The sequence below is a fragment of the Cryptotermes secundus genome, unplaced genomic scaffold, assembly GCF_002891405.2.
Source record: "Cryptotermes secundus unplaced genomic scaffold, Csec_1.0 scaffold330, whole genome shotgun sequence".
Taxonomy (NCBI): domain Eukaryota; kingdom Metazoa; phylum Arthropoda; class Insecta; order Blattodea; family Kalotermitidae; genus Cryptotermes; species Cryptotermes secundus.
In genome coordinates this window covers 1,917,217-1,940,909 of record NW_019734317.1, presented here as the reverse complement: position 1 = coordinate 1,940,909, position 23,693 = coordinate 1,917,217, and the positions used below count along the sequence as shown (strand labels likewise).

Below are 23,693 nucleotides of genomic sequence, written 5' to 3'. Positions count from 1 at the left end.
ACTGATCAGATTTTTTGCATTTGTCAGATACTGAAGAAAAAGTGGGAGTGTATTGAGACAGTACATCAACTATTCAGTGACTTCAAGGAAGTCTATGATTCAGTTGGGAGGGAAGTATTTTACAGTATTCTCATAGAGTTTGGGGTACCCATGAATCTAGTTATGCTGATTAAGATGTGTTCAGATTAAACCTAAATTAAAGTTCATATAGGTAAACATGTGTTTGATATTGTACAAAACAAGAAGATGCTTTGTTGTCATTTATTTTCAACTTTGCTTTAGCATATACAGTTCAGAAAGTCAAATAGAACTAGGTGGGACTGAAATTGAGACACATTAGCTGCTGGTCTACTATGATGATGTAAATGTGTAGGGAGATGACATAGGTACCATGAAGAAAAACACAGAAACTGTAAATGACGCTAGTAAGGAGGTTGGTCTAGAAGTAAACAAAGAGAAAACTAATTATATGTTGCTGTCCCATCACCAGAAGGCAATGAAAACTCCTAGCATAAAGATAGCCAGTGGATCCTTTGAAAATATGGCACAGTTCAGATATTTTGGAATGACAGTAACAAATCAAATTTTGATTCAGGATGAAACTAAGAGGAGACTGTAACAGGTAATGGTTGTTTCTGTTCAGTCCAGAATCCTATGTCTTCTCATCTGCTGTCTCGAAACATAAAAATTATGTTGTACAAAAGTATAATCTTGCCTGTTGTTTTGTATGGCTGTAAAACTTGGTCTCTGACTGTAAGGGAGGAACATAGACTGAGGGAGTTTGAGAGTGGGGTGCCGAGGAGAATATTTGGACCAAAGATGGATGAAATGATAGAGGGTTGAAGAAAACTGTGCACTGAAGATCTTCATAACTTGTACTATCCTTCAAGTATGGGTATATGAGATGGGCAGGGCATGTAGCATGCATGGGTAGAAGAGGAAGATTTGTAGGATTTTGGTGGAAAATCCAGAAGGAAATAGACCACGAGGAAGACTTAAATGTAGGTGGGTAGATAATAGTAAATGGATGTTACAGAGATAGGATGGGGTGGTATGGACTTAATTGATCTGGCTCAGGATAGGGGCCAGTGGAGGGCGCTTGTGAACACTGTACTGAACCTTCAGGTTATATCAAATGTTGGGAAATTCTTGGGTAGCTGAGTGACTGGTGGCTTCTCAAGAAGGGTTCAGCTTCATGAAGTTAGTTATGTGGTTTTCCTCCAGTTCTGTCTCATTGTGAACTTCCATATGCCTCTTACTATAGGTGTGATAAACCTTTTTGTGTCCGCTCTATGGATATCTTGTATTATCAGGGGGGGGGGGTGATGGTATTCAAATGTCAGTCACCCATAAGTAACAAGAGGCTACAGTGAATGAATTAATAACATCTAATTGTTTGAGCACAAAAATAGTGGAGATAGCTCAGTTGGTATAGTGACAGGCTACATGCTGGATGGTCTGGGTTCTACTCCTGGCAGTGCATGATTTTTCTTTTCTTCGTAGCATCCAGACAAACTCTGGGCCCCACCGAGCCTCCTATGCAGTGGGTGCCAGGGGCTCTTTCCCCCTGGGGGAGGGGGTAAAGCTGCAAGGGCATGAAACTGACCACTCACCTCCATCTATTGCCAGGGTCAAGAAAGGAGAAAGGTGTTTGTATAAGTGAGGCAATCCAAAAGTTTACGAAATTTGAATTTTGTGCGCGAATGATTATGAGTACATCGAAATACCGCTAGGTGTCTTGTCACACATCCTTCTTGAATCAGTGTGGCAAGCGGCGTCAAGTTGAGTGGTTGGGTTTATTGTTGAAGAACGTATTTCCATTGTTGTGTTTCCGTGAGTTTGCGGTTTTGCGATGGCTGACCTGAGAGAGCAGCATGTCTGTATAAAGTCTTGTTTCAAACTTGGAAAAACCGCTGCAGAAACGCACCAAATGTTGAAGCAAGCTTTTTGTGAAAACAGTTTAGGCCAGACACAAACTTACAACTGGTATAAGTGTTTTCAAAATGGCCGAACATTGACTGATGATGACGATCGTTCAGGATGGCCGTCAACGGGCAAAACACCAGAAAATGTCACGAAAGTTAGGGATCTGATTCTGCAAGATCGTAGACTGACCATCCAAGACCCCTGTAACACCTTGGGACTAAGTTAGGGTACATGTCAACAAATTTTGTCAGAGGAACTGAACATGAGGAGGATTGCGGCGAAGACTGTGCCACGACTGCTGCAAAATGAACAGAAGCAGCATCGCTTGGAAGTCTGCAGGGAACTTCAGCAACAGCTTCAAGAGGATCCAAACTTTCTTTCGAAGGTTGTCACTGGGGACGAAAGTTGGGTTTATGGCTATGACCCTGAAAGCAAGCAGCAATCGTTACGATGGAAGAGGCCTTCTTCACCTCGGCCAAAAAAAGCTCGACAAGTCACGAGCAACATTAAGTCCATGTTGATCTGTTTTTTTTATATTGACGGGATTGTTCATAAGGAGTACGTCCCTCCTGGTCAGACAGTCAATAAAGAGTTCTATCGCAATGTTCTAAGGCGTTTGAGGGAAAACGTGAGGAGAAAACGTCCAGAGAAGTGGCGCACGAAGGACTGGGTACTCCACCATGACAATGCACGATCGCATACGGCTTACATTGTTCAGGAATTTTTGGCTAAAAACAAGATGGCAGTTGTTCCCCACCCATCGTACTCGCCAGACTTAGCTCCATGCGACTTTTTTCTCTTTCCCAAGATGAAAATCAGATTTGATACAGTTGAGGAAATTGAAGCAGAAACGCAAACGGTAGTACACACCCTAACAAAAAAAGACTTCCAGGATGCATTTGAAAAGTGGCAGAAGCACTGGGATCGGTGTATGCGCTCCCAAGGGGACTACTTTGAAGGTGATGGTGCAGAATAAGATCTAGGTAAGATTTAATAGTTTTTATTAATATATTTCGGGAACTTTTGGATTGCACCACATACATTCACTCTCCAATATGCCAGGGACAACTTTACCTCTTTTTTTTATGAAGGGGCACAATGTGATATGAAAATTAGAGTGCAGTATGCAGCTAATGCTGGGAAATTAATGTAATAATATTTAATGAAGAAATGACAAATTCTGAACATTGCATAAATTTAATTTTGCTACTTTTTTAATCAGTTTACTGAAGAAAGAGAACCATATAGGTATTTCATATGGGACAGTGCCATGGTGTGCGCAGCTTATGATTTTAAGGATGAATTAACTGAAATTTTTGGTGAATAAATGATTAGTGATTGGTGATTAAATGATTAATCTGTGTGACTTATGTTGGTGGGGTGTACAAGAAATAAAGATTACTGTCTTCTGGAATGTACCATCATAGTATATCATTACTGATATTTTGGATGAGTATCTTACTTCCATCATATGGGTAGAAAAGCACATGAGAACTTCAAATCATGCATACTAGAAAATAAAGATAAATAATGTCCCCTGTTGTTTAAGATGAGCTTTATCTTGTTATTCAGGTAAAAGGGATCAGCCAGTGGCGTCTGGGAGCTTTACGCCCACATTTATTGGCAGGAAATGCTCCTGGTGTTACTCCAGCTGTTGGCTTAAGTAATGGTGCTGTGGGGTGTACAGTGTCTCAAAATTCATCTCAGCTTATTATGAATGGTAAGTTACCTGATGGGTATGTTTCATTTTGAATTGCCTAGGGGCCCAATACTCTATTTCTGGGAATCATCTTAAACCTTGTGATGTTAGACTGATAGATGCTAAGTTTTATCTCATCTGTTTTATGCTGTGTTAATCAGAATAATTATTTTACAGTAGCATTTAATGAGAGAGAGTGGGTCAGTAAAACCTTTGGTGAACTCTGCCTAATCTTTCAAGTGTGACACCCTTCATCCATTGCCCTCACTTGGCAATTTTTACTGCTGTTCCTCACATGCATCGTTCGATTGACTTAATCACAATTATGCTGTTGAAGGCATAGTTTGATGGACAAACTGTGATATCTCATATGCTTTGAGAGGTTAAATTTTGTTAAGGACTGAAATGAAACAGTTTAAAATGATGTGGTAAATTGGAATTTCTTAACCTTTGTACAAGAAGTTATATCATTGTGGTGCCAGAAATGTGATTTATGACACATTAAATTAAAAAACTGTGTATAGAAGAAAACTGTATCTTGTGTGACTATCATTGCACCTGTAAAAGACTCGCTGGTAGTTACCAGCTTTCTGTGTGTTTGTGTTTTCATAAGATCTTTCAAATACCTATGAAAGTAGGAAATGAGATGGTGAACTACATGCTTGGGTAGCAGGTTTTTCAGTATGATACATGAAAAATCATATAAATCCTGTAAAAGAAGGTTTCACCATAAATATCTTGGTGTTTGAGTTTCAGCTTCATTAGTAATTTTTGAATTGGCAAAAAAAGTGTTTAACAGAGTCTTTCTTAGCCAAGAAATACACTAGACTGTGCTGTGCTAACCAAGAAAAAGCTTAATGAAATGGGAACCAGATTAAAGCATTTGTATTGCAAATTCCTGACATGATTAGCTCACTTAGCACATATTTTGACGAGCACTGTGGAGGGTGACTGAAAGGTTGCATTTACTGCTGTATAAAATTGGACAGGTCCTAGGAACGGAAGAAGGTAGTTGCAAGGGAAAACGTGTTTGTAACTGGTATCTGTGGGCAGTATGTGACACTGTTATTTATCCAGAACTTCCATTCTTTAGTGATGAAGCTTGGTTTCATCTTGGTGGATGTATCAGTGCTCAGAACAGTGAGTACTGGAGCAATATTAATCTAAGATGCACTTTTGAAGTACCCCTTCATGATCCAAAGATAGATGTGTTATGTGTCATTACTGCTGCACAAATAGCAGACCGTGAATTCATAGTGGTACATCAGTGACATTCTATGGCCCTCTTTGAGAACTTTACAGAAGAAGAGAGGACATCTTGATATTTTATGTATGATGATGCTACAGGACACACTCCTGTTTATTCAGTTGCAGTAATGTTTTAAATGAGGTGTTAGAAGACAACGATAAGTTGCAAATTGTAGCCTGCAAGGTATCCGTACTTTAATTTCTGTGATTCTGTGTGTGTGTGTGTGGGGGGGGAGGGGGATGTATTAAAATAAACACCACATATTGGATGAACTTAAGCACAGCATTCTTGAAACAGTTACATCTGTCAGGGCCAGTGAATTCAAACTAATGTCAAGTTTCAGTGGACATAAAGTTTGTTTAGCAGCAAAAAGAGCCATCTTGAGTATCTCCTGTGGCAATAAGTTTATTTAAACAATTTATTTTCTGTATGAAATTTGTGTCTGTGTTTGTAATATGTGGCATTGTAGCAATGGTGCTAGACTATGTTTTGTTGGCAGATGACAGGTAAGGTTCTGGCTAACAGGCTGATGGTAGGAGAGTCAGGTGATTAACCCTTTTGAGAAAAACCATATTATTCCATGTAAATGCATTTGTTAAGTTCAGTAGTTTAGGGTTTTTTTGATTATTGTTTCTTTAAACAATGTATTTAATGTTTTAATTCCATTACAGTTCCAGAAGCTAGGAAAGTACCATCAGCAACACTGAAAAATGTATCAACTAATGGATACTTACCAGAAAAAGATATTTTTGAACTCTTATCAGCATACTCACAACGTCCTGTTTTAGAGGATGATTTTCATGGAGAACGTAATGGAAAGCCAGTTGTACGTATTGCCACATGGAATCTACAGGACTTTACAGTAGAGAAAGTACAAAACCCAGGTGTTATGGAAGTTATATGTCGAACAATTCTTGAAAATAGGTGAGTTTCAGTGTCATGTTTCTTAACATTAACTACTGTACATCCTGATCCAGATGAATAAAGTCCACATTTTTATACCATGTTCTTTCAAGATCTGATTTAATATCCAAATTGTAATGAACCCAGAGAAGTATTCAAGTATATTATCTTCCTGTCTATGCCTATGTTGTCCAAGTAGTCATTTCATTTCACATTTTCCATCAAATTATATATGCATTTCTCATCTCATCCGTTTTACTTGCCCTGCCTGTCTCATTCTCCTTGATTCCTGTTTAATACCTTATGGCTAAAGACATGGGTGTGAAAACCAGCAAAATAGAAAGTTGAATACTGTTTTAGAACTTGTTTCATTTGTTTTTTTGTTTATTTGCAGGTTTTCTGTGATTGCTGTCCAAGAAATTGTAGATGCTGCCTCTCTAAAACAGGTACAGAGCATAGTTCACTTAAGCTTTTGATTGGTTTGTTTTCTTGCTACAAGAATAAGGATTGTTTCTCATTTCAAAATTTTAATAAACATAATGAATTAATGAACTCCATAAAGCAGAGCCCTACTTGGGAATCTAATAGTTACTCAAGAAATTCCCTGCCTTTAGTACAGTGCAAGTATTCGTTACAGTGTTCAGCATAAGAATACCATCCAGTACAGAAAATAGTTTACTCAGTAAATGGTCAAATTTCCTTTTGTACTGAACCAGTTATTAAAAGATATAATATTCATGATTTGGTTACTAGTCATATACAACTTTTCAAAATTTAGTCATATATATCTACATCTAAAATATTAGAATGGTACAGCAATTTATAAATAAAATTAGAGATAAGCAGTGAATTTTCAGTGCTGCTTGTGTATTTTGCACATAGGTCTTCTATCTTTGTAACTGTCATGCTGCATTACTCCTCAGTAGACCCAGAAAGTTTGGAACTGGAAGATAATTTTGTTAAATAGCCAAGGATAGCATATGACAAATGTTCTAAAGGCCAGAAAAATACCGTGGGATGTCAATGTTTGTTCAGACACCCACTTGAATCTATAACAACAAATGTTCACTGCGCTCAGAGTGGGAAGCTTGCCTGAAGAGTGCTGGCAGTGAAGGTGAAAATTGCAGGCCATGAAAAGGGACGTTGTTCAACTGTGTCTTCCTTGTAGCAGCCCGGCAGTGACGGTGAAGATTGCAGGCCCTGAAAAGGGACATTTGTTCACCGGTGTCTTCTTTGTAGCAGCCCGGCTCTCCTTTACGGCCGCTCGATGGTTACGAACTGGCAGGATAGCTGTGGGTCTAGCGGGCTAGGTGCTATGATACGCACTGGTAGAGTCAGCTGCCTCATTGCGTGCGCTGATACTGGAGAGCTGAAGTCGTGTTGCTGCTTGTGCTTGCAGTGAAGTGTTTGATGGATGAAGACTGGTGCAAGACAGTTGGAGGCCTGCATTTTTATACCATTACTGCTGGGCGGAGCTGGCGATGGAGCTGCGATTATGAGCACTGATTGGCTAGTGCTTGTGTTTGTCCCCAGAGGGCTGGACTTCAAGCGATGTATAAATATTGCCTTGTGCTGTTATGAGGTGGGAGTTGTCTTTGTCTGTTAGACTGGTGAAGATGTGTGTTAGAATGTGGGAGGTTCACACATCACTCTCCCCCCTCATGGAGATTGATACTCATATGTTCAGGCGAGCAGGAAAATGGATGTGGCACCTGGACCATGTAGTTCTTGTAGGGGACTGTGGTTGGGGTTGCTGCGGCTGGTGGGTTTGTTGCTGTTCCCGCGGTAGGTCTCTTTTAGGATGTAGGCCAGCTTGACCCTGTTGGCTGACACAGTGACATGCCTACCGCGCATGAGGGTCGCAGCATCTTCTCTCTTCATGACAGGACCTGGTAGGGGTCACTGTAGGGTGGGCTCCAAAGCCCAGTGCATTGTGTCCTGCTGAAGGAAGGTGTGGGTGCACTTCTCGAGGTCAATGTGTATGAAAATAGCTGGGGAGGCATGGTGTGCTGCTGGGACTGGTCGGAGGCAGGCCATGTGCTGGTGGAGCTCAGTGATGAGGTGCGCTGGATCCACAGGGTTGTTAGCTGGAGTTGTGTTGCTGTTTGCACTTGCAGTGAAGCATATGACGGATGAAGACTGATGCAAGACAGTTGGAGGCCCACATTTTTATAGCATTATCGCTGGGCGGAGCTGGCGATGGAGCTGCGATTATGAGTGCTGATTGGCTAGTGCTTGTGTTTGTCTCCAGAGGGCTGGACTTCAAGTGATGTATAAATATTGCCTCATGCTGTTATGAGGTGGGAGTTGTCTGTTAGACTGGTGAAGTTGTGTGTTAGAATGTGGGAGGTTTCCACAATACTATATATGACTAAGCCGAATTGAAGTTAGGAAACATTTGTGTACTCTCCTTAGAGCCTTTATATTTACACATAATTATGTGTGCATGCCCATTTAAGAGTTAAATAGTCTGTCGGTATGTTAAAACATTGGTTGACAGACTGCATACATAATCAGGGAAAGGCATAGAATATGAACTAACATGAATAAATACTAAAGTGCAGGATGAAAGAATGTGAATGGCTTTGATTAATGGGAAAACTAGAATAACAAGCAGGGACTGCTGGGAAGAAATGGGAAATTGTTGGAGTGATAGGACAGTGTTTTTACAGTAAAAGAAGAAAAACAGTAGACTGGTATGTTTTTAAGTAAGATATATTGTTTGGCCTTTCACACTGAGAGGAATATTGTTTGGAAACAAAAGTGCTGAGGAAATTATTTGAACCTAAAAGAGAGGCTGAAACAGGAGAATGGAGAAAATTGCATAATTTTATATTCACCAGTGTTAATGATATGAAGAAAGATGAGATAAGTGGAACATGTGGCATATGTTGAATCTGAGAATTGTATACAATTTTATTCAGAACACCCAAAAGAAAGATGTAACTTGGGAGACTTTGGCATTTATGAGAGGATGGTATTAAAATAGACACTAAACAAATATGAAATATGAGTGTGGATTGAACTCAGTTGTCTCAGAATTTGTATCAGTGCCAGGGGAATTTCTTCACTAGCTGAGTGACTGTTTGCTTCTCAAGAAGGATTCTGCATGTCACGGTTGATTAAGAAATGTAGAGAGGTCAGATTTATAAAACAGGTATGGGCACTGTTAGAAAACTGAAAACAAACAAATGAAAAGGAACAAAGCTGGTTGGACGTAATGGGGAATAAGTAAAAGAGGAAACAAAGTAAAAGTGCTATGAACAGTGTTGATGTTTTTTAGACAGATATCTGAAGAGACTCATAAATATGAGACGTCTAGAATCTCAGTAAGCATTTACTTTTATTATTTCAATCAGTGGTAAGTACACCTATCCTTTTGATAAAAATTGATTTTATATGTACCTGTTTCATCAGAATAATTCCTGAATAACTGTTCTGGTACCTTATTGAGACACAGTGTGTAGACACGTACATGCATATACATATAAAATACAAACTAAAACAAGATGATGAAAGACAAAGTACTTACTGTCAGGGATAAGTAAGAAAAAATAGACTCAGAAAATGAATTTGAAAGTGTAATGCATAGACTACCCTTTCCTGATGCATGGTACAAAGAAGAAACAGTGATGTAAGATTTGAGGTTTTCACAGCGGTGACTATGAAGAATGTTGTCTTCTGGGACATGGTGCCTTGTAGATCTTGTATGAACTGACATTTCAGAGGAATGTATCGCCTCCATCTTCAGGGTAGAAAAATTCCCAAGTGAGGAGCCAGCAGCCATCTGCTCACACTGGTTCCTCGCTTGCGGATTTTTCTACCCAGAAGATGGAGGCCATACTTTCCTCCAAAATGTTGGTTCACACAAGATCTACACGGTGCCACATCCCAGAAGATCGCATTATTCAAGAAAAATCGACTTAAATCATCCCTATCCAGACATAAAATATGTAAATACTTAATGGTAACTGCTATTGTTCCTCCTTTCTCTCACAGGAATTAAAAGGGGTAAAGTTTGATAATGGGGACTCTTTCCACTGGGTTTTTTTACTTGGCTTTTTAATTAATTAACTCATGCTTTATTTAAAGCTGTGTAGTAATTTATTTCCTTTGCATTTTCTGTTAATGCGGATGTCTGGATCTGTAGATCTGTGATGAATTAAATTGTCCAACGTTACGCCGGGTGATAGACTGGAAGGAGAATGAGAGAGAATGGCAGTATGCATTGCCGCAAGTTTCCGACGCAGAGTACAAGGTCAGTTATTATTTCCAAAATGCAGGATATTTCAGAAGTGTTGGGTGTATTGTTGATATATAGTGTACATAGCAGGTAGGCACCCTGGTGTTGCATGTATCAGTACAGTGCTGAAATAGACGAAAAAAGAGCATAAGTGAGTTTCAGACAAACGGATATAAGATCAGTGATCAGGTTCTTGGGAGAAACACCTTACAGGTCTTAAGGTTAAGAGATGCTGGCACACCTCCTCATTGCCCAGACCTACTCCAATAGGAATATTTTATTTAGGTGAATGGAACACTTATTTGAATTTGCAGATATTTCATTAACAGCACAGCTATAATTTATCATCTGTCTTATTAGTTCAAGTATGTCATCAGCCTTGGTAGAATATGTTGTGTAAGGGACAGATATGGTCACGTTATTTATTTATGATTTGTTTAATTATCTTTTCAGTAGCTCAGACTGTATAGTGTCAAATGGCAGGGTGATTAGTGAGTAATGACTTGGAAAGATGTGGAAAGCAGACAAAGCTGAGAAATCTGTCAGTGTAGTCAGTGTCCTGACCAAGATTAAACTCTAGTATCATGTGAATACAAGTGAGAAATGTTGCTGCTTATCCACCTTGCTAGGTAATAATATTGCATGTCCTTGAATTCACATCATTCAAGTGACGTTATTAAGGTTTGCATTCTTTGAGATTCAGTTTTAATCATGAAATAACTCTGTTGGTTTATAATTTCATATTTTAAGTTTTTTTATTAACATCTGTCACAACACAAGAACAAAGCAGTCGATGTTTAACAGTATTTCGGCTTTGTTGCTGTGTTGTGATCGATTTTAATAAAGAAATGTATATATTTAACACAACAGGATTCATCCATTGAAAATTATTCTTTTAAGGTTTCTCGGAAGATATGTTTGTTATTGTAGGAATTTATGCTCATTGAAAAATAGTTGTCAGCTTGTAATATGATGTTGAGTATAGACAAAAAAGGCATTGCTATGATTTGATGTTAATAATGGGATAGGAAGACTTATAATAAAATGGTTGTAACATGTAGGATGAATGGAAAATTCCTTTGTCCCAAGAATATTGAAACAAAAGGATATGCATGGATCTCATGGAGAGAACATTTTATGTACTTCTGTTTTAAATATTTTAGAACAATGATGAGGATTATACTGGAAACCAGAACATGTTAAATAGCCAGAACTGTGACATTGGTGTATTGTATTTGTTTGTCACAGGCTTGGTCGTAGAAATATTCATACTGGGAATTTTTCTTTCTTTACTCCTTTCTTCTAAGAGAGAACTGAGGTACTATCTTAAAATTAATTAATGACCATCACCAGTCCTCAAAGCTCTACATCATCATCTAGTCTGTACCAGTGGTGTTAATTTATTTTGTGAAAACATAAATTCATAAATACTGCCAAGGAAGACAGAATTGTTATTGGATTGTAGTGAGACAGTTGGTCTGTGTTTGATATACATACACTTTCACGGATTTTGGTAATAAGACAAAGCCAAAGGATTGCTGGGTTGTCATGATTCTGCCCATAACATATAGAAGCAAAAAATCATTGGCTTCCCATCACGATGGCCCGGGTTTGATCCTGGTTCTGGTCAAGTGGGATTTGTGGTGGACAAAGTGGTGCTGGAGCAGGTTTTCTCTCGAGTACTTCGGTTTCCCCTGCCAATCTTCATTCCAGCAATTGCTCCACAATCACCCTCACCTATCATCTGGGGCTGGTACAATAGGCCAGAAGTGGCTGCAGTACAAGGGACTTAGTCCCACCCACTAGCAATAAAGAAAATAGTACTAATTAAGAAGTACTCCACTGGTTGGCAGTGGAAGATTATACCTGTGCTTCAGTCAGTATAAAATTGTCAGTGTTTGGAAAAAACAAATTTCCAGTGTTTATAGCATGGATATTTGCTGAAATCATTAAGTATACAGTGGGTGGGGGGTGATCTGTGGAAACTGTAACTGGGATGGGAACAGTTTATTTCTAAAGTTCCACCTGTTTATTGTATCTGAGACCAGAATAATTTGTGGCTGTGCATTAATACAAGCCAAGAAAATGGAATGTGTGGTGGTAATATCAGAACAGTAACTGTTAGTGGAATTTATAAAGTGTCTGCCTATTTTTATTTTGTGTCTGAAGCTGAATTATTCATGTGACTGTTGTGGTGGGTTATGTTGTGGCTGAAAGAAAGGTATCTCTGTTGTTTAGTGGTGAATTATATGTATAATGGTGATTATGATGTTCTGCTGACAATTGAAGAATGAGAGAAGTTGGTTATTTTTGATAAAATTTGTGTATTGTAAGTAGCCCTTTCTGAAAATATCTCTAGACAACAGGACCGCTTTGTGTATGTTGTTACTGTGTAAGTATAGTATTTCAGAAATTGTGTTACTGAGATTTGGTATTTTTGGCTAAGTTTTTCTTTTCTTTGAATAATTTCACATTGTAATGTGAACAGACTTTGTGCTGGTGTCATGAACGTAATTATTAAACCTTAAAAAATGTGGCAGAGTTCAATATGTGGGCACAACAGTAAAAGTAAAGTAAACTTATCCCTGTAACAGGCTGTGGAGGCCCATTGGATTGTGAGATGTTGAGGTTCTCACATTTTCTAGACAGTCAGCTCATAGATGGCGGCAAGGTTGTCAGCCTTACGCGCCGGCCACCCATTACCCCCAAGAACATTCCGAGAATATTCCTGGTACTCATTTCTCTTAGAGGCTCAGTCGACCCCAGGGCCATAATGCGGCTGGAAGGATTGGGTAAATTGAAAAAAATGCAATGACATTGCGATTCGATCCCACAACCTTTTGGCTTGTAGCATAGTGCCTCAACCAATTACACTACCGTGTGCCACAACAGTAACAAATCAAAAATACATTCATGATTAAATTAAAGCAGCTCAATCTTTGCCTTCTAGGAATATGGGATTTTAAGTATTATGGAGATAATGATATTAGTAATGATAAAATACAGTGCTTAGCCAGCTGGACTGTTTGCATGTGTTGTTGCATCAGTGAAACACAGCCCGTAGGGGTGGGGGGAAGAGAGAGAGAGAGTGTGTGTGTGTGTGTGTGTGTAACAGGAGGGTGGAAAGAGTTAAATTTTACATTTCAGGATTTCACAGTTTACACTTGTCACCAGATATTTAGATGCTTGATTCAAGGAGGATAGGGTAGGATGGGCAGGACCTGTAATGCGTGGCAAAGATTAGGTGTACATACACAATTTTAGGCAAAAAACCTGAAGGGACAAAATCTAGCAATGGGTAATAGAATAGTATTAACACATTCACTCCCACATCCAACCAGTGCTTGGACAAGTCTTTCCATATGTAGATTACTGTATTTAACTTAGGTCAGACAGCCATCCATGCAGACAGATTTCCTGTCTGTCATAGTTTATGAGTAGATTGTTTCTGGATTTTGCTGGCCAATGAATGCATTAGAAGTACCCTGATATTTAAAAACCCTTTGTTTGGTGTTTAAATTGCCCACTGAGAGGCTGGTAGCAAACATGTTGAGATGGATATTAAATAAGATGTAAAGTGGACTGGATTCAACCTTCTAAGGATGGGGGGCCATTTGTGGGCTGTTGTGAACACAGTTATGAACGTTCTGGTTTCATGAAAGGTAAGAAATTTCTTCACACTCTGGGCTGTCAGCTTCTGAAGAGGAACTCTGATCCATAGGATTAGTTTTATGTTATTAAAACTTGGACAGATATGTTTTAAGCTCATATTTTTGCTTATGGCTTACTTTCTAGGGTTATCCTGGTCTTGGCTTTTTGTATGACTCCAGTTGTAAAGTGGAACTAACAGCAATGAAGCAGCTTTGTGTCACAGGACCACTGCCTAATTCTGCACCTAAAGTTGAAGCAGTTCTTGCAGCATTTGAGGTTAGATTGAACTACACATTGTACAATATCTTATGGCCAAAGATGTCTTTAGCTACCTTGTTTTCATTGCAGTGTGAGAGAGATGATTGGAAGAAATATAAAATTCTGTTTCAGATAGTTCTGAACATTCTGTAGGTAGGGTGAGGAGGGGGGGGGGCAACTTTTGGAACTGATTTGTGAAAACAAATATTTTTGTTCTGTCATTTTGCCATTTTCTTTCTGATTTATCCTCTAGGAAAGGAGGTGTGAAATCTGCAGCAGTGCTCAATAAATTATCAGGGATTTGAACACAGGAACATTTTTTAGATTTTTGATTTTTTCAAATTAACCCATGAATGTTTTTAGAGTATTGATTTCTTGTGATGTTCTATTCAGAAGTGCTGTATGAAGTGAAAAATAGCTTGATACGACACTTGCAATTTATTGTATTTTAATTTTTTTAATGTGAAGATTGCCAGCATGGTTGTGCAGTATCCTCATCAAAATCTGAGTGCAGCCTCAACTACAGTCAGCATACAAGACTTTTAAAAGAATCACTGTATTATAACATAAAACCAGTAAAAACAGAGAGGGTCCATTACCATATGGTGACACATGGTCTGTAAAGATGAATTTTGTATGTTATGGTATCTTATGATTGAAGATTGATGTAATGGTTTTGTTTCATTTCTTAGGTTGAAGATTTAAGAATATCATTGTTAAATATGCAAATACAGAAAAGTGATATTTATAACATAGAGGATATTTTGCAAGGCCATGTGAAGCAGACAGATATGCTCATCATTCTTGGTGACTTCACTGGGCTATCACAAAACAAAGGTATCAGATTTTTTATTGTGAAGGGTTGTGATAGTGATGTATAACACTTGGGATTACTGGCTTTTTGGACTTTGTACATCACCTGGTATTCTAAAGAACAGCATTTTGGAAACTGGATCTGTTTCCATCCCCAGGTGAAATGGTGGGAGGCACCTGTTATGTTGGGTCAGTTAGAACTTGCTACCCACAATCACTGGTCAGCCTATATCAGTATAACCACAACTGCATATACACCAGAGATCAGGTTTTATTACTGGAAGATAATAGGAAAATGTATAATAAAAATGGTGGAAATGCATGTATAGACCTGAACCTGAGATGGAGAACGGAGTGAATAAATGCGTCAAGCCAAACCAGCAACCAGATATATGTGCATGAATGCATATGAATAATCTGAAGATTTTCATGTTATTACAATGCACACCTATTCTACCATTCAGTCTTCTAAGTTCCCAGAACACAGACCTCTCACAGTCCAAGCCCTTAGATGCGTAATAGTGCAAAACACTGAATTCATTCTGCCCTGTTCCCTTTGTTGCTCTATGATTTTCTGCAGTATGGAACATGGGTTTGTGTAGCAAGGTTAGCTGATAACAGAATTTGTTGGAACTTTATGCAGATCAGTTTTCTGATGTCTCTTATTTTGACAGCACTGAAACAAAGACCTGGACACTGATGTAGCTACCACCAGATCAGTTAGATGGTTGTGACTTCATCCAGTTTTAGCAAGTGACAGTGAATCACACAACACAAAGATGAAAGTTTTTCATCTGAAACCAATATTCATTCTGATGATGAATTAGAATGTGTTTGACATAAAACATAAAGTGAGTGATGAGCAAGTTCTCAGAACCGCAATATTAAATGTACTTATTGATATCCCTGATAGTGTTACTGAAGTTGCCAGTGCTGTAATTGGTGATGAAGTTCTGCAACTTTTTACAGATCAGTTTAATCTCCATCACAGACAGAAAACTCACCTGGGAAAAATGTCACCTAAAACACTGAAGTGGTCTAACATCACTACTTCGTAAACGAAAAAGTTTTTAGGCCTGATAATTTTGATGGGAGAAGTTATAAAACATAATATTGTCGTGTGTTAGTGACTACATACAGGGTTTAATGGATGCTTATAACTCATAACTACAAATGATTATAGCAGTCTCACAAATTTACACTACAAATAACTACAACTACAGCACACACAGAGTCTTCTGTCTGTTATTCTGTCATCACTAGTTGTTGCTAGGTAATGGCTCTTAACAACAGAGGTTCTTCACAGCCAACCACAAACTGCCACTGATCACTTGCAACTCACAGCTGACTAACTTGTGACTCCAACCCATTTGAGATTTCATTACGATCCTGTTCTTTACCCTCTACCTTGTTTAATTTCTTGAGATTGAACCTGTCCGTATGAAATGTGTGCATTGTTTGTTTACTCACTGCCAGTCTCTCCCTAACTTTTGCCATCACCAGATAGTGGTCAGTATCACAATCTGTTGCACCGAATGATTGGACATCAGTACACTTGAATACCATTTCCTGTCTATTAAGATATGGTCGGTTTGATTATTAGTCTTTCCAGCAGATGTTCAGATAAATTTATGAATGTTATGAAGCAGGTACATTGTACGTTTGACAGATTTTTGTATGTGGTGAAGTTTACTGCTGTAACTCCATTATCATCACTAATTTTGTGGAAATTCTCATTCCCAGTCTTTGGTTTGAAAATGTCTTCCCAACCTACTTTGGCATTGAAATCTCCTAAAAAATGTTCATATGGTATTAGGGTATTTATCGAATACATGTTCTAGTTCCTCAAAGAAGCTGTCCTTAATGTCATCAATTTTATCCTGTTGGGTCATGAACATTCAGAATATCACACCAGTGCCCTCTTAGTATTATATACGACATCCTATCACTAACAGACTCTGCCTTCTTAAATGCTGATATGATTCTCTTACATACAAAAAAACCTCCACCTAATTCACGATTATCATTCTTTTTTCCACAGAAAAATGTATATTTGCCTGCTGGTTTGGTGCTACTTCTTTACCATGTGACCTGTACTCCCAGTAAATCTGACTTACATTTTGATATTTCTTTCACAACTATAATGAGTGAACCTTCCCACTACACACTTCTTACATTCCACATACCAAATCTCATGTCCATTCTAAGTGACTAATAATTGATCACATATAGAATTCCACTTAATACAAGTCACTAATACTGTGTTGCATTTACAGAACTATGTGTGATGAAAATCTTTTGTTATGCACTGATAAAGACAGATCACTAGAACATGTCATTTTCTGGCACCTTACTCATCAGCATTACATACTGTATAGAATCTCAGCTTCTTGCAGCAGAGTGCCATGGTTATACATTAGAGTAACCAACTTAAAATGGATTTTTATAAAGAAAACATTGCATAAATCAAACACATAACTGCAGTCTTAAAGTAAACTGATTCTCAGAAACAGTTTTACAGAGAACTACTGAATCATATAATCATGTGATCCAGCATGCCAAAGATTGCCAGTATTTCCAGTTGCTGTCCAGAAACATAGATTCATTTATTTGTCAGACTTTGTACATTTGTGACTAGTAATTGAACTTAGTTTATTACAGCTTTAATCATACCAAATAAGTCGGATCAAACTTAGAGGAGTTCGATTTTGTCACTTAGATTCTGCAGTAACATAGAACTCTCATACAGTAATTCTTGTAATTGGAATAATGTCAGCATGTTTGTTTTAATGTATTGTATGAAACGTAAATGTGAGCTTCTAAATATATGTCCTGCATAAATTTAATGGTGCTAATTTCTGTATGGAAGAAAGTAATTTTATCTAAATGCTTTTCAGGAGAAAATGAAATAGCTAGGTCACAGTATAAGAGTGTCATTCCAACCTCTTTGAACTCTTATGGCTGTAGCAGTGACCCCCAGGCATGCCATTACTCAGATAACATATTTCTCAACTCAGAAACCCAGCTGCAGTTCACAGGTAATATATTACTTAATAGGTAAGGAGAAAAATAAACCTGGGTCATTTAGATTTCTGAAATTAACGTCTTTAGGGTTGTCAGATTGAAACAGTTGTGCTGTAAAGATCTATTTTTGTCATGTTGAAGTTGGATACATGATTTCACTGAAATGGTGATGATATTATTATTATTATTATTATTATTATTATTATTATTGGAGGGGGTGGGTTTCCCCATGCACCGCGACCAGTGGTCTATTGTACGTCCCCCAGTGATATTCTACCAGGCTCTATACCCTACCGATACTGGTGCGTGCCATCAGTCCAGACTCAGCCAGCGAGTTCAGCCTCTACTGGCTCAGCGGTATCTCTTGATGCTTCCCCCATCTACCAGAGGCGTTAGAGACTACTGTTGGGCGGGAAATGTCCTGAATTTCGCTCAGTGGTCCCCTTGGGACATGAGGTACTTTTACGTGCCGTAAAGCTATGACACGGGACCCACGGCTTAAAGTCCCTCCCGGAGGACTTGTTCCCTGAATTTTTCCGCCCTTAAAAATTCCACGACCTCCGCCGGGTTTGAACCTGCGTACCTTGAGTCATGAGGTGGGAACGTTACCCCTAGACTACGGAGGCCGCTGAAATGGTGATAAATGTCAGGTTCACAAAAATGTCAAGTGAATGAAATAAAAGATATAGTGATTATGCCTGGCTGTCTCTCAGTAAAACATAGGTCAGTTAATTTAAAAAAAATTAAAATTCAAGTAGCAGTTCAGGTCTATAAATGTACATGTGTATGCCAGTGAAATATTTTGAATACTACTAGCTCATCACACACAACTTTTGATATTCATTCATTTCCTTTATTTTCCATATATCTATACAGGCAAAAAACCTAAGATGTGGAAATAGTCCCTTTGATTAATAGATGTATACATGTAATAAATTACATAAGTCACACAACTAAAATAATAACAATAATAATAATACACACACTAGTCAAGTAACATAGGCAATAGAAAAAAAAGCAAAAAAAGAGGCTTATTACAATTGTAATTACTAAACATAATTTAAAAAGTGCATTACTATAAAAACTTAGAATTAATACAATTTCACTCAGATTACCCAAATAATTAAATGCTTTCTTTATTTCATTTTCCCATAAATCAAAAAACATTGATACAGGACTCGTTATATACATACATACACACCCTCCACTTTCCATAAACATCTATACAGGGAACAGACCCAGGATGTGGAAATAGTCATCAAACACATATACAAAGTAACACAAACCACACAACCACGATCACCCACATTAACTGTCTAACACATACAACAATACGAGGCAAAAGGATAATATCCTGATTAACAGACATAAGTCACTAGTAACCACAATACAACCCCTCACATCTCCCATACTAACTATATTAAAATGTGACGTTAAGCATTCAAATTTATGTACATTTGTAATTTAATGCATAAAAAGAGTTAGCATGTAAAAATCTTTTTAGGGCACATTCAAAGGATTTCTGGTTATTAGATAATTGTTTCAGCTCTTTAGGCAGATGATTGAAGATTTTTATACCAGAATAATATGCACCCTTTTCAACTTTAGTAAGAGAAGTACCAAGGGGAAATAGGTTAACATTCTGTCTGGTACCAATATTATGAACCTCCGTATTTCTTGTAAACAAATGCATGTTATTTATAGTGTGTTGCATTAAGGAATATATGTATTGCGAATACAAAGGCAGAATTTTCATTTCCTTGAAAGAGTCTCTACATGAATCTCTTTTCTTTAATCCCATCATAATCCTTATAACTTTCTTCTGGATCATAAAAAGTCTTGTCATGTGTGAAGAACTGCCCCAGATGATAATTCCATATGTCATCATAGAATGTATATAAGCAAAATAAATCATTCTTAAGCTACTTAATGATATCATAGGCTTAACTGTTCTCATGATAAAGCAAGACGAACTCAATTTAGTAACAAGGTAATCAATATGATTCTTCAAACACATGTAACATACCTGTGAGTAACAGAAACTCAGGAACAATATCAGTTTCATTACCTGTACAGGTAACAGAGTATGAATTTGCTGGTGCTAGAATAGCATAAAAATACAAAATAGTTAGATTTATGACTAATTTAGTTTTGGGGAACTGTTAAGCACTGGTTCTGTAATAAGTGGTGGATTTAAGGTTCATAGGGCTCCTAGTTGGAAGGACAGTTGGGGTCCTATGTGGTGTAGCTGAAATAATGTGTACAATTATAAAAATATTTTTTGAAACCATAGCTAAAAATATAACAGTGCATTTATAGGAAAGTATGAACATCTCCATAAAGAAAGTAGCCATTCCTCAAATGGAGTATTAAGTACATAAATTGACAGAAGTGTTACCTTGAGCGAGACCTGTTGATTCAGTTATAATTTAATTCCATTCTTTAAACTCAAGTTGTATTTAACATTGAAGAGGGAACAAGAAACTTTAGCACTTCTTTGAATGATTTTTACACTCCTTGCCACAAAGCCTATGATTAAAAATCTATTTAATAAGAATAACAAGAATTTCAAGACATATTTTTTTATTTGTTCTAGGTGTTCTAGACACAAAGCAAAAATGTATCCCTTAAAATAAGTATCAACTAGAGAAAATCCATGCAGTGCATTTTTTTGGGGCTTACATGTGTTCTTCACTGTCAACTGCAGTGTAAGCTGGAGAATGTGTTTCCTTCTGTACCCTCGCAACAGTACATATGACTGGCATGTCCCTAGCACTATTGTGCTGACTGACCCATACCCACTGTTAGAATAATCTTAAGACATCTGGATGAAAGCAAATTTGCTATTTTGAAATGTATTGCTGAAAACAGTGAATCATACTTAAGCTGCCAACAGTCATTCCACAATTAAAAACAGTGCGCTGGAGGCACTTCCATTAAAAATATGTGCAGCAATCAAATTCTGAGACTACCTAATTTTAAGACATCCATGCTGTATAATTAATGCAAAATGAATTGCTTTTTATGGATTTTATGTGGTAAGCAACATATACAGAATTTTGCCTGCTGTTGGTTGTTCAGTTTTGGAGCATTCTCATAATTTTTTGTGCATCACTCTCAGTGTTTTGTGCACCACTGTGGAATGTGCCACCTAGTTGGGGAACCAGTGCATTAAACAATATTGTTGACAAATGATGTATAGTTCACTTGCAGATAAAACTATGGAGTTTCAGGTAAGAGGAGAGTTGCAGTTGACACATCATGTCCATTTATATTTACCATTGAACTAATAAGTGTTGGTAAATAGGAAGTTGCAGTATAATTAATAAAATAAAGAATTTTCCTTCTAGTGTTTTATGGGCCCTTATGTTACTAAATAGAAGAACTCCCATTTCCCCCGCAGTTTATGTGTGTGTGATTGATTATCTTACATTAGGAGTGAGTGGCGTGGTTCGACAGGGTTTGAATCACCTTGCTATTCCTCAAGGCTGGATGTGGGGAGGTTCAGCAAGTGAGCACTGCCCAGTGTGGTGTGAAGTGTACACAGAACCAGTTCTTGCAGAGAAAGTACTTCCGAATGGAACACATCATCCAGAGTGACACCATTATGTGGTATGGTGTTCATTTGTTCTAGTGCATTGTCTCCAGCTTCAAGTCCAACAGGAATGTGATAACATACCATGGTCAGCATGCTGAATGATTTTATTGAAATTATCAATTTCAGCAAGAAAAATTAATGTTGGGATTTCTTTTTTGAAGCTGTACAAAACATTTTTATTGTATGTGGCATGTACTTGAAATTGTTATTTATGTTATGAGAAACTAAGTGAAGTTAACATACTATGGAAACACTTTGCTAGTAATATTGTACTGACGATTTTCCTATGAAGTTGTTATATAAATGAAAGTTAATGAAGGCAGACTTATTTATTTTTTTAAAGATGTTTTAATACTTCCAATAATGACTTTTATCGAGTACTGGTATACAAGTAGCTGTTGCTCAGTATTTGAGCTGTTATTGGATGTTTTACTGAAAAGAAAATTTGAATGAATAGGAATGAGTGGGAAGGAATTTCCCAATCTGTGGTCTATCTATTGCTTTAAATTTTGTACTTAGTGCACTAGAACAATGAGGATTGATATAAATATAGTTTGGTTTATAATTATAAAGGAAATTGTTAGAAACTATTACTTTGTAAAACTTGGAGAAAGATGCAGAATCCTCGGTTTTTCTTATGTTTACTCATGAAACATGTATATAATTGTAAGAGGAGTCACAAAACTGAATTACCACACATATCAGTAATGACAGGTTGGTCTTTTATTGTAAATAGTAGGTTTTGCTAATTGTAATCTTTGTGTCATGCTGGTAGTATATTTGTATAAAATGGGAAACATAATCCCATTCCTTTTGATAACTATTCCTTTCAGATTTGTTATATGCTCATATACACAACCATTCATACAGGAGATTTTCCATCCCTTTTGTATTTTATATGTTAAAATAAAGTTTATAGCATTAAGCTGTATGCCTCTATGCTCTAAATACCAAGAATACAGGCTCTTTCTTGTCAACAGTGAAGAATAGCCTGCTTACTATAAAAGGAAGATATTATCACATGATGGAGTGACTGTCGATGGGGTTTGGATTGGTAATCAGATTTACTGAACTCTACAATTCATAACTGGAAGTAAGGATCATACTGTCACTCTTATACACACTTCACAAATCACTATAGGACACACCAGGTCTTCTCAGTATGTTACAGTCTTCACTAGCTATTGCTTACTAGCAGCTTCCAGCAGCAAACATTCCCAAACTGTCCCTTGCCTGAGCTACCAGCTTCTCACAGGAGTGGCTCACAACAGCTGAACCCCAGCAGTTATCTGACTGCTAACTTGTATTGCTTATAACATCTTGGCGTGGACTGCATAGAAAACACCATTCCTCTGTTGCAGTGCAGTTGTTGCTTAGTGATGACATGACATATTCCATTGTTGTGTGCATAGGCATCAGTACGGACTGCACAGAAAACATTCCTGTGTTGTTTACAAACTGCTGCCTAGTAATGACTGGCTGTTGTGACCACAGTTCTTGCTTTGAGCAGATATGGCACAGTACCATGCTAAGGTACTTCTAACATCAAATCTAAGCAAGACTGAAAGTCACTGGGTGTGTGAAACACTGAGACAGGAAGAGAAATTGACGTTTCATTCTTATTGTGAAATTTTGTTATACTGCTATAAAAACATGGAGCTGAACAGATGGTTCCAAGATAAATAAGGGCACTGGAGCTGGTGTGTACTGCTATGGCACGAGGCGGAAACTTAGTTTCAGCCTTGGGCAGTACATGACAGTATTCCAGGCAGAAGTACGAGGAGCGTTCCATATATAATTCCTATATTTTTTAATGAAAACTACAACAGATACAGAAAGCATAATAACGCAGTTAAATAGAGCAAGATTTCAGCTACTTACAATTATTTTTCCACATAATCACCGCCATTCGTTACACACTTTTGCCAGCGATAAACAAAAGCCTTTATGCTGTGCCCGTAAAAGTCTGCACCAGCAGAGGCTAGCCACTTTCTTACAGCTGCAATGACAGCATTATTGTCTGGAAAGTGTTGCCCACGTAGTCCATCTTTCTTAGGCCCAAAGAGATGGAAGTCTGAAGGTGCTAAACCGGGGCTATAAGGTGGATGTGGTAGGAAGGTCCAGCCAAACTTTGCAATGTGCGCGGTGGTCACCAAACTGGTATGGGGTCTAGTGTTATCATGTTGCAAGTGAAAGGTTGTCTGCTTCTCTGGCTTGACTTGGGAAATGCAGGCTTTCAGCTTAGTCAGCATCGTCTTGTAGCGTTCAGAATTGACAGTCTCACCAGGCTCGAGGAAATCCAACAAAATCACCCCCCGCCTATCCCAAA

At 37.8% G+C, this 23,693-nt stretch overlaps 1 protein-coding gene and 1 long non-coding RNA gene across 3 annotated transcripts in view; one reads left to right on the top strand and one right to left on the bottom strand.

Moving 5' to 3' along the window:
• The window catches only part of LOC111868551 (endonuclease/exonuclease/phosphatase family domain-containing protein 1), a 36,110-nt gene extending 13,821 nt beyond the window's left edge, over nucleotides 1-22,289 (top strand). The window contains exons 4-11 of one of the 2 annotated variants that reach the window (XM_023859295.2): nucleotides 3,499-3,646; nucleotides 5,546-5,798; nucleotides 6,172-6,223; nucleotides 9,928-10,035; nucleotides 13,816-13,947; nucleotides 14,622-14,766; nucleotides 17,640-17,780; nucleotides 21,203-22,289. In XM_023859295.2, the coding sequence (XP_023715063.1) occupies nucleotides 3,499-3,646; nucleotides 5,546-5,798; nucleotides 6,172-6,223; nucleotides 9,928-10,035; nucleotides 13,816-13,947; nucleotides 14,622-14,766; nucleotides 17,640-17,780; nucleotides 21,203-21,366 (1,143 nt within the window). In that variant the 3' untranslated portion in view covers nucleotides 21,367-22,289. Of the gene's footprint in view, nucleotides 1-3,498; nucleotides 3,647-5,545; nucleotides 5,799-6,171; nucleotides 6,224-9,927; nucleotides 10,036-13,815; nucleotides 13,948-14,621; nucleotides 14,767-14,900; nucleotides 15,134-17,639; nucleotides 17,781-21,202 lie in introns of those variants that run through there. The other variant, XM_033753093.1, reaches the window with a different exon arrangement.
• Nucleotides 21,866-23,693, bottom strand: part of LOC117282636 — a 5,707-nt gene continuing 3,879 nt past the window's right edge. The window contains exon 2 of the long non-coding RNA XR_004513454.1: nucleotides 21,866-22,789. This is a non-coding gene — a long non-coding RNA (uncharacterized LOC117282636). The remainder of the gene's footprint in view (nucleotides 22,790-23,693) is intronic.